At 30.5% G+C, this 14,104-nt stretch overlaps 1 protein-coding gene across 2 annotated transcripts; it reads right to left on the reverse strand.

Moving 5' to 3' along the window:
• Window positions 1-1,557: 1,557 nt before the first annotated feature.
• On the reverse strand, window positions 1,558-6,963 carry LOC111280437 (Mitochondrial transcription termination factor family protein). 2 transcript variants are annotated; one of them, XM_022867831.2, is made up of 8 exons: window positions 6,840-6,963; window positions 6,150-6,744; window positions 5,016-5,153; window positions 4,601-4,843; window positions 4,318-4,431; window positions 3,596-3,778; window positions 2,330-2,547; window positions 1,558-2,009 (listed from the first exon to the last, which is right to left on the reverse strand). In XM_022867831.2, exons 2-8 carry the CDS (start codon window positions 6,672-6,674, stop codon window positions 1,673-1,675), a joined length of 1,758 nt encoding a protein of 585 aa, XP_022723566.2. In that variant the 5' UTR covers window positions 6,675-6,744; window positions 6,840-6,963; the 3' UTR covers window positions 1,558-1,672. The 2 variants fall into 2 exon arrangements, with proteins under 2 accessions (XP_022723566.2, XP_022723565.2); XM_022867830.2 differs by lacking the exon at window positions 6,840-6,963 and having other exon boundaries at window positions 6,150-6,783.
• Between the last annotated feature and the right edge of the window lie 7,141 nt (window positions 6,964-14,104).

Below are 14,104 nucleotides of genomic sequence, written 5' to 3' on the forward strand. Positions count from 1 at the left end.
ATTTTTAAGAATGTGGTCAAGTATTAGGATATTTCATAAAATATTATCAATAATAGGGATCCGAGATTCACAAGATCATTTAGGAAAAAACTTTTGAAGTTGTTGGAATCTTTACTTAATATCTCGTCAAGATATCACCTGCAAACAAATGGTTATACTAAGCAATTCAATGGATTATTAAAGAAGTAATTGAGATACTTTGTGCAAGCGAATCAAAAAAATTGGCCTCTATTGTTGGACATGGCTCAGTTTTGTTTTAATTCCAATAAGAGTTCTTCTACCAAAAATAGCCCCTTTGAAAAGAGGTTGCCTCACGCCTTCCTCAAGTCTTATAAAGGGGAAAGTACACTAGCCTTCAACCTTACCAAGGATGGAGACAGAACATAGAGATTGTGAAAACATACTTAGAAAAGGTATCAAAGCACATGAAAAATGGGTAGATAAGGGTCGAATGGCATAATATTTCATGGTTGATGACCTTGTGCGTGCTTGTTAGGATAGTGCTTGAGCAATTTAGGTTCCTACAAAAGTAGGATCATAGATTGGTGTGCAAGAAGGTCCAATGACAATCCTTTTCAAAGTGGGGAATGCCTTTTACAAGATTGACCTGCCAAAATTGATGAAGTTGCACTAGGTATTTAATGTGAGCAACTTAAAACCTTACCACGCAAGTGTCAAATATGCAAGCTGTAGTAAGGCAACCAGGGCTGCCACCAATATAAAGCCGCCATACGAACATTGAATTGAAGAAATTCTAGCTTATAGGGTAACCATAGCGTTTTGAAGGCCAATCCGTGATTACCTATTCAAGTGGGAGAGCTTTAAGACCAAAAAAAATCAATTGAGAGAGAAACTATGATCTACGAGCTTTCAAGTAAAAAACTGAAGAATTTGAAGCCACCAAATCAATGAGAATGTCAATAGATGAGTGGGGAAGGATGCCACAATCCAATCTTATATAAGGCCATAACTAGCTATAGGATGCATGAACCAATCTTGTACAAAGTGCTACAAGGATAGATCTTATGTACTAGGAAAAAAATCCCAATTTCAGTCATTTTAATGGTTCCTTGTAGCACACTTTTAAGAGTTATTTTGCTTTTCAAAGCAGGTGAATAATTGATGAATTGTCGGGCTATGTCACTAATTAAGATACGTTGTAGGCTATCCAATTAGGATTGTCCTTCTGATCTTGAACTTAATAATGATGGAAAACCCAATGCTCCTTTGTAATCATTATTCTCTTATTAATAAAATATTTTTTCTTCCGAGGGCTCTAATGATCGACATGGTATGCACCCATTACAGCCTGCCATATCGTTGTGTCCCTTAAACTAAATTATAATTTGCTTGTTGCTTATTCAAATATTCGAGTTATCTTGACTAAAATAATCCATTCAAATACCACAGAATTATTATTTCATTGAGAAAAAACTTAGTTCGTGACACAGCATGTGATCAAACATTTTCCAATGAACCTCAGAGCCTGGATCTAGCTCTGCTTCAGAATTCAAAATCTAAATAGCTCTCGATCCTCACAATCAAAATTGTAACATGTAATCACAAAAATTACTTTTAACACAACTCTGCTCAATGGCAAAATGTGATGATATGTGCTCAACAGATTGGCTATAAATCCACCATTTACAAAACACTTCAATGTTACAACAATTCATTGATGTGAGGATGGAGAATCAAGCCTCCTTCCAACACCCATAAACTCAGCAGCAAACTCCTCATTATTTTTGCCTAACATATCTTTTAAGCTACATTCAATATTTCTTCCCTTGAGAACCCAGAATCTGGGTTTTATTTTCTTCTCCAATGAATAACTGAAGAACCTTGGATAGTCCACAACATCCTTTACGGGCTTACCCATGGTGTCCAAAAGGAATTGGAGTTTGGGTCTCAATACCTCCTCAATGCTGTATCCTAGTAATGGAGAAAACCTACGGACCATTAAAGCAATCTCCCTCTTTGACAGTCCTATCTCCATCAAGTACTTGATGCTGTTCACAAAACCGCCAGATTCAGTTCCAACAGAACAACTGCATAATCTGTAACTTTAACAAATTTAGTTCTGATCACGAAGCTAAATGTTTATATTTCCAACTCAAATTATGTTATCCAACTTTCCTGGCTGGAAAGAGTAACTCTAGATAACTAGTTTAAATCCATTCCTACTATCAAACACTTGGTATTCCAAATATTTGGTTCAACATACTGCACCTCAAGATTAGAAGGGCATGGGCATTGACATTAAACTCATTTTGTGTGATCTTGTCAGGTCAAAGAGCTAATAGAAAAGAGAGCTTTAATAGAAACAAACCGAGGAAGCAAAGTTTTGTCCACATCAGACACGAAAAGCTCCGGATATTTTTTGATGACCTGAGGAAGGTGGTCATTGGAAATACCAAGCTGTGCAGGGAATTCAACCTTTTTCTTCAGAGTTTTATCAACGTTGGCAGCAAAAATTTCAGGACAGCGAGCAAGTAGCTTCCCTACATTTTCCCGATCAAAACCTAGACCTTCCAAAAATAGAACAACCTGTGAAAAGAGAAATGCATTAAAATTATAAAAGAAAATAAAGAAGAATAACAATAGAACAAATTAAAAGATGGAGCAACATAATTCAAACTCATTGGTTGCAACTATAAATAAATAAATTCTGGATTTCAAACTTAGAAGGATTCAATGCCACAATTTCACTTTCATAGTTGATTTGAACACTTCAGAGCTAGTCTCTTTGACGACTTTGGAGAGATACAAGTTGTACTTCACAAGAGTCATCTTAGCTATTCGCAAACAAGATTAGACAGTTCAAGAAACAAGTCAGCCAATCTCTTGAACACTGAAAATTAGCAGACTTGGACTCCCTATAGTCACCCCTAACATCCAGAAACCAACAAAAAGCTGGTGCTTGTGGTCTATGAAAACTAGTTATAGCCAATAAGTTAGATGAAAGGCTGCCAATCATAACACATAAAAAAAGTGTGTTTAAAAAAAAAAAAGGAGAGAAAAGCCAGAGGTGACATCACCTCCTCTGCCCCAATAATATATATGTCTCTGTTAGTTTGGTGCATGATTAAATTTCAAATAGTTCTGACATGGAAGAAAACTAGATTACATAGCATTAGAAAAAGGATGGATACCTTTCAAAAGGACAGGTTTTCTTTTCTGGGATAGTTGGAATTTATTTCTTTGAATGGTTACAATTTAATTAATCATTATTGAAGACAAAATACAAGAAAGAAGCGTCCTCAGAAACAGCATTGTCAAAGAGCAACCAATAAAGAGTATGAGACAATGGGCATTTGGATCACATCATGCCAGCAGAGTGGTATAACCATACTGCATGTCAATTCCTTTAAACATATACATTGAATTAGTAAAAGTGCCCTAGATCACCTGTCAGAGCTATATTAAAGATTAGTAAAAGTGACCTAGATTACCTGTTAGAGCTATTTTAAAGCTAGTTATTCTTTTAAGTGGTGATACAACATTCAGAGATGGGAGTGAAGAATGAAGTAACTGGAACAAATAAAAGGTAAAAAGTGTAACTCAAGAACAAAGACAAAAACGTACAACCACCTACCTGGAGCAATTCCTGAGGTTTCCTTAATAATAGTTGGGGGCTTTTGGCAATAACCCGACCCAACTTTTTGTTTCTAACACCTAATTCACCAAATTGATCCACCATCAACTTTAGCTTGCTTGTTGAACAACCCAATAAATGAGGCCAGCTTCTAATTGCCCGGTCAACACTTGCTTTTGGTATCTGAAACCAAATATGATAACTTATCCAATTCAAATAAGAGAAACTTTAAGAGAATAAGGAAACAAAATAAGCAGATTGAGGCATTGACAAAAGAATACAATTGTCTAACCAAGTTTATGGCTTTATAAAGGTTGATTATGTTTGGAGGTATGCAATGATACAGAACACTCACTTTAGATACCAGACAGAAACATAGTTACTTGCCCAATTGAATAATAATAATAATAAAGAGCAGTAAACAAAATAAAACTGCCTGTGGCTTTAAGAATACATTCTCAGACAACTAATGCAATGCAACTTAAGGAGTATCTTATTCTCCAATAATTTCTTGTTTTAGAAACTAAATTTTGATAATTGAGTTCCTGGTTATTATATTTTATCAGACAACATTGCAACCTTCCAAATAACTAACAAAACATTAGCACCTCCAGTAAGCAAACCATAAACATCTTGATGAAATCACAACTCAACCACGGCATAAACCATGAAAACAATAAACCACATGAATATAAGCAAGCTGGGCCATTAAGTCATTATACCTTTTCTTCCTCAAAAAGCAAAAGGATCTGCTCATAATTTTTTTGAATGCTTGTTGAAAGAATCCATGGATATTTTAGCAACATTTTCCTAACATCTTCATAAGTTGCACCAACCTAGAAGAAAATTCATAAAAAGAAACTTTGCTAAGGGAAAACAAGATATAGTCATATTAAAAAATAAACAACATAGCATCCATCAAATAAAGGTTCTTTTTCATTGCTTTTGTGAATGCCACAATAATACTAGGCTAAATGATACCTTGATTTAAAATATGAACAGTACCTTTTCGAAAGCCAAAACTTTTGTTTTGATGCCCTGAATCTTGTAAAACAAGACTGGTGGAAACAACAAAAATACTTTTCCCATAGATCTCCTTGGAACTCCAATATTTTCAAGAAATTCAACAATAGGTTTCAAATGGGACTCCACTGGCAACAATAAAAGACGTGGAAACGATTCCAACAGATATCTTAAACTTGCATCTACTGAGCCCAACATGTCTATACCACCTCTTCTTGCTTCAATCTGCACCATATATTCATAAACTGTGTCAAAACAGGAAGCAAATGATTATGCAACTGAAATGCAGGTTGTAAAGTAAATGGCAAACAGAAGAAAATGATAAAAAGTATTGTGCAAGAAAAACATGATATAACTTCATGTACACAGTAAAAGAAGAATGGAAGTCATATTATACCTTCTCAAAGAAGGATAAGGTTTGTTGCACATCTTCATCAGAAGCAATTGACAAGTGCATCATCATTCGGCGAGCATTTTTCCCACTTAGCCCTTTATCATCACTGCTAGAAAAGATTATTTCCTTCATATACTTAACCTAAAAGCCAAATAAAAAATAAGCAATGAATCCAGCCAACAAATTTAGATGAAGAGCTCATTTCAGTAAATTCACAAAAGTAGCAGAACCCATTTGAAGAAAGAAAAGAATCATATTATTGTTGCCTGATCAGAATGGAGAAAAAGTTATAATTTTCAAATATATCAACAAGATATAATATCTATAAAAGCTTAAAAACACAAACAAAGAGCATTTATTTAACATGAAGCAAAATGTTTGAAAGTTAGCACTGAGCTACATTTGAGGAACAAGCACATATTCTACCAAAGGATCTTTAGGGTTACAAAAAGAACAAAGCTATGGCCAATTTCTAAAGGAATTTGTACCATGGGTATGGTAAGAATACCAACATGTTAGACCATGACTTTCTACAAAAAAAAAAAAGATGGAGCTTTTGTAAAGAATGTTAAAACAACCAAAGGCAGTAGTAGGTTAGACATGTCAAATCTAGTAAGTAAACTCCCTTATTCTAACAAGTTATGTAGATTCATCAATATGAAGACTTCTAAATAACTCAACAAATAAGCTGAAGAAAAGAAAATTGCCAAAGTGCAAGAGTAATAAGAAAACATGTAATTATGTCTTAAATATCATCTAAACTGAATATATTCCATCATTTCCTACATTATGAGATCCACAACATTTCTCCAAACCGAGAGCTCACTAGGGTAACATTAATCACTATTTCAATTTGCCAACTTCTGTGGTGATATAAACAAATTAAAGAGTGATGTTCTAGCTGCGTCATGAAACTCCTCATTTTCAAAGCTTGTAATATTTTCAAGGCTAAATAAAATCCACTTCAAAAGGACAAGCACGATTCATATAATGCCTATAAAACATAAATTTGCATCTAGAATTTCCTAGTATCTTCTTTTCCTTCAAAGATAGATCATCAAGAATACATTATTGTACTACAAACCAAACAGAGAGTGAAAACAGATACAAATAAACTTAAAGAGCTTGCTTGCTAACCTTATGAATCAAACTGGGAAGAGATTCTGAAGACAAATAACGCGCAACACCCATTGCAGAAGCGAGAGACAGACCCGCACTCTCCAAAAAGGCAACTTTGCCATTATCACCCTTCTCCTTGGCCATATAAATGACCATTTCCTTAAACCCCAAATTCTCTCCTTCAATATTATTATTCCAAGCATTCCATTCCTCCAGTTCCTTAACACCATCCACTAGCATTTGCGTGTACTTTGGGGAATTAGAAGCTATGGAAATGGATTCCTCAAAGGAAATCCCCAGTTCTTGGAGATACTCGGAAACGGATTCCTGGGCTTGTGTTATATCACGAGGAGTTTGGTTACTGGGATTGGGTTGAGCCAATGGAGGTTGAGGAAGGTATGGCTTGGGGGAATGGATTCTTTGGTAGTGAGAGAAGGATAGTGGTAGAGCATTGGCAGAGCATCTGCGAGGAAACTGGAGAAAACAGGTATTTGGAAACAGGGATTTGAAATTCCAGTGAATTGAGAAGGATTTGGTGGACATAAGCGGAACTTTCTTTAACACCCCTAGAGAAGCCCAAGCTTCTGACAGAATTTACTCTGAAACAAGTAAGCTGAAAGCAAAGATATTTGCTATTAAAAAGAAAAGAAAATATATGCTAGATAAAGTGGAAACCAGGAAGAAAAAGTAAGGGGAAAAGACGATTACTGGAATGTGGCGGCAATGCAGTGTGGTGTCCGCGGCGAAGGCGAATGCGACGGTGAAGGTGGGCAGTACAACGTTGCGTGTGGAACGAGATTAACTGAGCAAAGTCAAAATAATTAGCTTTTCGGACCGCAAAAAATCTGTTTTTTTTTTTTTACCATGAAACACTTTTTAACCATCCTTTCAGTTTGGATTGCAAAATCATAAAATCAATTTTTCAAATTGAAACTCTCTTTTTTTATTTAACAATAAGGCTTTGCTTGATAGGGTAAAAAAATAAAAAAAATAAAAAGACGAAAAATATATATTTTTAATTAATATGCTTGATTGAAAAGATAAAAAAAATTTTTAAATGTAATTTTTTGCTCATTGTTTGATAAAATTAAAAAATAAAATTAAAGAGGGTAAAAATTACATGATTTTATCATTATAAATCTTTTATAAATTAAGATAAAAAATAAAAGTCTAAATATGATAAATAATTTTATAAATATGTAATATATGCTCACACGTTTTTTATTTTTTAATTTAAAGTGATTTATTTATATTAATGAAAATAAAAAATGATAAATTTTTTATTTTCTCTCAGTCATTTTTCTTTCTAATCAAATACTCTTAAAATCTATTTTTTTTTTTTTTCATCTATCTTTTTTCGTCATTCCAACAGCCTAAAGCTAAATAAAAACAATTTTTAAAATCACAATGCTAAACCACTCATAAATCAAGATTCTTATTTATGCAATCAAAGTTTCATGACTCTTTAAAATTACTAGTGCACTACATCAAATAGAAGGAATGACAACCTCAGATAGGCCGCTTTGGTTTTAAATTTTTTTAAAAAACATTTACCTGTAAAGGATACTCTTGTATTTGTAAGCTGCCAAGTGGGACTTATGGCAAAATTTTAATAGTCAAAGTAATTTGGAAACTTAATCCAAAATTTTTATTTTAATATATAGTTTTATTATTTTAATAATAAAATTATGATTTTAAATTTAAATATTATATTATAGACTGAAATTATCTCTTAATGGTTAATGCTTCACACAAATTCAATAATTAAAATGATTTTTTTACTCCTAAATTGGTATCAATATGTAAGTCAAGTGATTGGGTCTAGGCATAATGAGTGATCCGAGCACCCCAAGTAGGGACAGATTTACATATGAAATCGTAGGGGTCCCGAGAAATTCTTAAATTCTTTAAATTTATTATAAAAAAATCTCATAAATTTTAGAAATTTCAAGATTTGCCCCCGATAAATTTTTTTCATATTAGCCCCCATTGAATTAAGGATCATTTTTGCCCCCATACTTTGGGTGATAAACAATTTTATTATAATATACATTAATTTTGAAGAAAAACAAATAAAGAATTTGTAGAGTTCATATAGATAACCCATAAAGTGTGAATTAATTAGAATAAAAAATAAAAAATGATCTTTAATTAACAGAAATTTATGTCTTCATTCTTGTTTTTATTGTATATAAAATAATATTGTTTTCATTATATATGAGAAAATAAGCATTTGTTATTTTTCACATTATAATGCATAAAAAATGAAAGTAAATAATAAAACTGAAATTTTTTATTTTTATTATTTTACATATTATATCTATATTTAAAAATTCTATAAGTAAAACTTTATTAAATAAATATATATACATATTTATAGGCATGTGTGTCAAAAAATTATTTATCTATGGTATAATAGTATTTAGGCTGTATTCATCAATAACCATGTAATTAATTTTAGCTATGCAAATATTATATCTATAGCATAAAAAATTATATTTTAACGAAAAAATTGTTATACATGTTAATTTCTTTAGAACTTTTTATATTAATTTATTTTTCAAAGAAAAATTTAATAAGTTGAGTTAAAATACTTACCCCCACTTACTAAAAATCTTGGATTCATCCCTGACCCAAGTAACAAGTAAATTGGCTACACCTATAAAGTAATTTTTTTGCTTAGGATTGAACTATCTTTGGGCAATTATGCATGGTTTCTATACCATGCAACTATCGCCTTTTATCTCTCTACACATCATATGGCATTCGACCATTTAAACAAAAATATTACTAGAGAAAAAAGCTTTTTACAAGAAAAAGAAAAACACAAGACAAAAAAGAAAACAAAAGAAAGAGAGATCAATAGATTATAACTCTCAAGAAGAATTTTTGCATTTGGTGTATTGAAAGATTTACGCTATAAAAACGAATAACTTCCATACTATGATCTTGTTCAACGACTAACAATTTAATTCAGGCTTTCGCTTCTACTTTTGCTAAACAAGTAAGCATATATTATTATGTTCATATGTATCTTGCATGGGATTATCTTTCATTGGTGTTAGAGCCAAGTTAGCTTGAGTTTTAGTTTGTTTTGCATGTTCTTCGTTGAAATTGTTTAATATTTTTTTGTATGCTTACGAAAATCCATAGGAGATTATGCATAATTGCATAATTTTATTGTATAATTAATGTTATGATGAATCTTAGATATTTTTAAGTCAAATGCCATTGATGTTCTGCAATTTGGATTTTTTTCGATTTCTAAATAAGGCATCCAAATGCTCGACTCAGGGCATCCAAATGCTTTAGGCAAAATTTTAAAAATTAACAGTTATTTTCTAAAAAAAAAAAAGCATTTAAATGCTCATCAGGGCATTTGGATACCTTATAGATATTGAAACAAAAAACAAGCATTCCAATGCCCTTATTTTTTTAAAAATATTTTTAAAATTTTGTTTTTTTAAGTGTCTTTTTTTTTATAAAATTATTTTATCCTTGATTGACTTTGATATGCCATATCACACAATAATAATTTAGATGAGTCTTAATCATTTTTTGACTTGTGTTGACTTATAGATTCATTATTTTTTTTCATATTTTATTATAAAAAATCATGATTGTTTTCGTGAAAACTTCCATCGTATAAGGACACAAGCATAATTTTTAAGAGTCATAAGGCTGACATTTGAATTGACACATTATTGAATGGATTCAATAATGATATTGAAAGGCATATCATCAATGTCAATGGCATGATCCAAGAATTAATTTGGCGTGATTGCATGCATATTAGAAATGACCGATCAAATATGAAATACTAAATGATACACTTTTAATTCTAGATAAAAGAATTTGCTTTAAGATATCTATATGTCTTTGGAGAATGATCCTAAATGTAAAACATTAATTAATGATTTTATGAAAAATTATGTGAAAATAGAGCAAAGAGGAGTGTGACTCTTTCAGTCTGCTTAAGTCTCTATAATAGGAAATACAAATTTTTTGAACCTCTATGGATGGGTAATGTGAAACTATCAAAAGAGTTTTTGAAATCTATCATTGTTCTTACACAAATCATTTGTAACTGATTAGGAATATGTTTAATTAACATTTAGTGTATATGTATATATTTTATTATGAACATGTTTATGAATTCAAATTATGCTTTGTAAGATTTGTTTATGTGAAATTAATATATGTTATTGATTATATGTTGGTAACCATATAATTTGTGAGAGTTTTTAAGATAATTGATTTATTCTATCTTAGAATGATTAATTTTGCACAATAAAATAAATTAGTGATAATCAAACACATTAAAAATGAAATTTGATTGTAAACATAATGACCTTTTGGTTTCATTTTTATGTGAATGATAGTCATTATTTTATTTATGACATTATGGCAAAATGAAATGTGTGCAATGCTAGGCATTAATTAGTGCATATGTCTCTCGAATGTAGAATTATACTTTGAAATGGCTTCTACTTCTAATTACATTGTTGCTGAGTTAAATAAAAGTAAGAAGCTGAATGGGGACAATTATGAAATTTGAAGTACGAAAATCCAATACATACTTGAAAAACAAGAGGTTCTTGATATTTTGAACAATGTTCTTAATGTTTTGAGCAATATCCTTGATGAGCCCAATGAAAGGAATACATCCCAACACAATGCCTGAAAAAAAAAAAAAAAACTCTATTACACACAGTACGTTGCTTAGTAGTATTGAGAAAAATATTATACTTAAATTTTAGTTTCATGAAATAGCAATGGAGATATCGAGTACCTTGAAAGTAAAGTTTCATGCAACTTCGATTACTAAACTGAGGTAGCTTACTATCAAGTTTAACACCAATAAGAAGCAGTCTAATCATAATATGAGACAGCATATGAGAGAGATGCCAAACATGATAAGCAAGCTGAAAGAGGTTGGCCATACTTCGATAGATGAACAATAGGTTAAAGCTATCATTTGTTTTTTGCCACACAACTGGGAGCACATAAAGTTATACCATATCCACAATGAAAGTATAAAGACTCTCGATAATGTTTCCCATCATCTTCAACTAGAAAAAGATCATATAGAAGCATATAAGTCTAGTGTTGATGCTTAAATGGCATTATCCAATTAAAAAAAACTTTAAACTTCAAGCGTAGGCCATACAGTGGAAACAAAAAGAAAGCTCCTAAGAAACTAAAGGTAGCCAAATTGTTAAAGGCAGAGTCCCAAGGTTCATCCTAAGAAGAATAAACTAAAAGTCAAGTGTTTTCTTTATGGCAAAAAGAGTCACTTTTCTTGTGAATGCAATGAACCAAAAAAGTTACAAGCCCTCGAAACATTTTTGCTTAATGCTAAAAGTATTGTGTTTGTTTATGATATTTTTTTTATAACTAAATCATATCCTTTATGGATTGTACACATAGGGGCCACAAATTATATAGCATGAGATAGGAATACGTTCGTGGATTTTTGTTGGAGTCTATGTGAAACATAATAGATCTATGTAGAAAATAATTTGTTGATTGAAAGAAAGGGAATTGGCACCTACAAGCTAGCATGCATAGTGAAAAAATCCTTAACTTGCATGATGTACTTTTTACTCTTGATATTTGATGGAATTTGATTTTTGTCATTGTTCTTCTTAGTTTAAGATTTGTTTTGAATTTCAACAATACTTGTTTGAGTTTGCATTTTGATACAACTAATTATGAATTTGGATATCTATCAGATTGTTTTATTATATTAGATATTATTCCATACAATAATTTAAACTTTTTCCTTATGATTGATTTTGATGCAAATATTTATATGAATATTTCTCATACTAGATATGACCATATATGTCAATAAAAAATAGATAGATTAGCATAAGAAGGATTATTAAGCTCTATTAAAAAAGATAATTTATCATTATTTAAAAGTTGCCTAATAGAAAAAATGATAAAGAAACCATTTGGTGAAGGAACTAGAGTTAAAGTTCCATTGTAGTTTATACATTCCGATATTTGTGGCCAAATGAATGTAAGGTCATGGAAATGAGGTTAGTATTTCATTACATTCCTTGATATGTCACACGCTTCAGTTCATTTATTTGATTTCTCATAAGTCTAAAGTATTAGAATGCTTTAGAAAGTATGTGACCTTAGAAGAGAATCAATTAAGCAAAAACGTTAAGGTGCTAAGAATGGACCAAAAACATGAATATTTGTCCAATCAATTATATGATGAAAAAGGATATTGATAGGCAGTTGACCATTCTAAAGACTCCTCAATAAAACAATGTTGTGGAGAGAAGAAATAGAACTCTTTTAAAAATGGTGAGATCTATGACAACCCAAGCAAATTTACCAATCAACTTTTGGGGTGATGTGTTATTAACTATTGTCTATATACTTAATAGAGTACCTTTTAAATTAATTACATTCACCCCTTATGAATTATAAATTGGAAGAAAACTTGATTTTAATAATTTAAGACCTTGAGGTTTGTCAGGTCATGGATTTAAATAATGTCTACAACACAGTATAGTGATCACTATTTAGTGGTCGCTCCACCTTCCACTACAATTATTTATCGCAATGGAGATATAAATCGTTATTCACATAAATAATGATATATTGCATTTGTAAATAGTAGTATAATGAAAAATTATGACCATAACAAGATATTAAAATCATTATTTGTGCTTTTCTTTTCAAATCAAACGTCAAACCAGAAAACCAAGAAGAAAATAAAGAAAGAAAGAGCTTTTTTAATGCCACCATGGCCGGTGGCTTGAAGTTGAATGCCATGCCATCTTCTCCAAACTTGATGCTTGAGACTTGAGAGACACAGAAAAAAGTTTAGAGTAAAAAATCGCTTGAGGGAGATCATGAGGATTTGAGAAGCAGGAGTGGTTGGTTGGGTCGACTCATGATGGCTTTGATATGGGATGGAGAAGAAAGAGTGATAAAGGCAGAGTAGAAAAAGGGGAGAGCAAAATCAAGCAGAGATTTTGAAAGAATAATGTCACGTGTGGCGTCTAATCAAAATGAGAACTATAGATTCAATGAGCACTGTCACCCCAAAAAGCCAATAGAGTTGAACCAAATAAAAAAAACCCGCAAAAAGTTTGTGCAAAACATATAGTTGGGCACTCTTTTTGAGTTAGGATCAAACTTTTTTTTTTATTATTATAATTGGACTCTTAATCAAAACATTTTCTTTGTATGTTGTTAATTAGTGGGTTTTTTTTTTTTTTTGTGAGTTTTATACATATACCATTATTTAAAAGAATTAATTTTGTTATATAATTTTTATGTTACTAATGTTATTTTTAATTATACATTTTTAGTTGAGAAAAATTAGGTCACTAACTATTAATTATTTTTGCTTAATTAGTTATTTAAAATATTGGCTTTTAAATTGTTTTAATGAAAACGTATATCCATACTTAAATAGTTATGTTTTAATCATCCTCCCAATTATCATATATTTTATAAAAAATATATAAAATGTTATTTTTTTAATTAAATTAATTTATGACTTTAATAGCATATAAAATATTTTGTCCATCATTTATTTCAAAATAAAGATATTTTGTCCATCATATATATATTCATAGCATTTATATTTATAAAATTCATAGATATATTAAAAACTATTTTAAATGAATATATTAATTTTGAGTTTTAACTAAAATATATAAAAAAATTATTTTAATCTATAAATATAAAATTAAAATATCATAAATTACTTTAAATATCATAAATAATATTATTATGATCAAACTTTATTTTTACTTCATTTTATAATAAATTATGAAAATTTTAAAATATTTTATAATTACGATCAATACAATTATTTTTATTTTATTCGTTATATTGTAAACACAATAAAAACAATACAATTAAAAACACGGCCACAATCATATTTTAAATCGCTGGTCAGATCACTTACAGCATTTGGAGTGTACTTTTAAATTATT

Source organism: Durio zibethinus, chromosome 28, assembly GCF_047325235.1.
Source record: "Durio zibethinus cultivar Kanyao isolate XHJ-2024 chromosome 28, ASM4732523v1, whole genome shotgun sequence".
Lineage (NCBI taxonomy): Eukaryota > Viridiplantae > Streptophyta > Magnoliopsida > Malvales > Malvaceae > Durio > Durio zibethinus.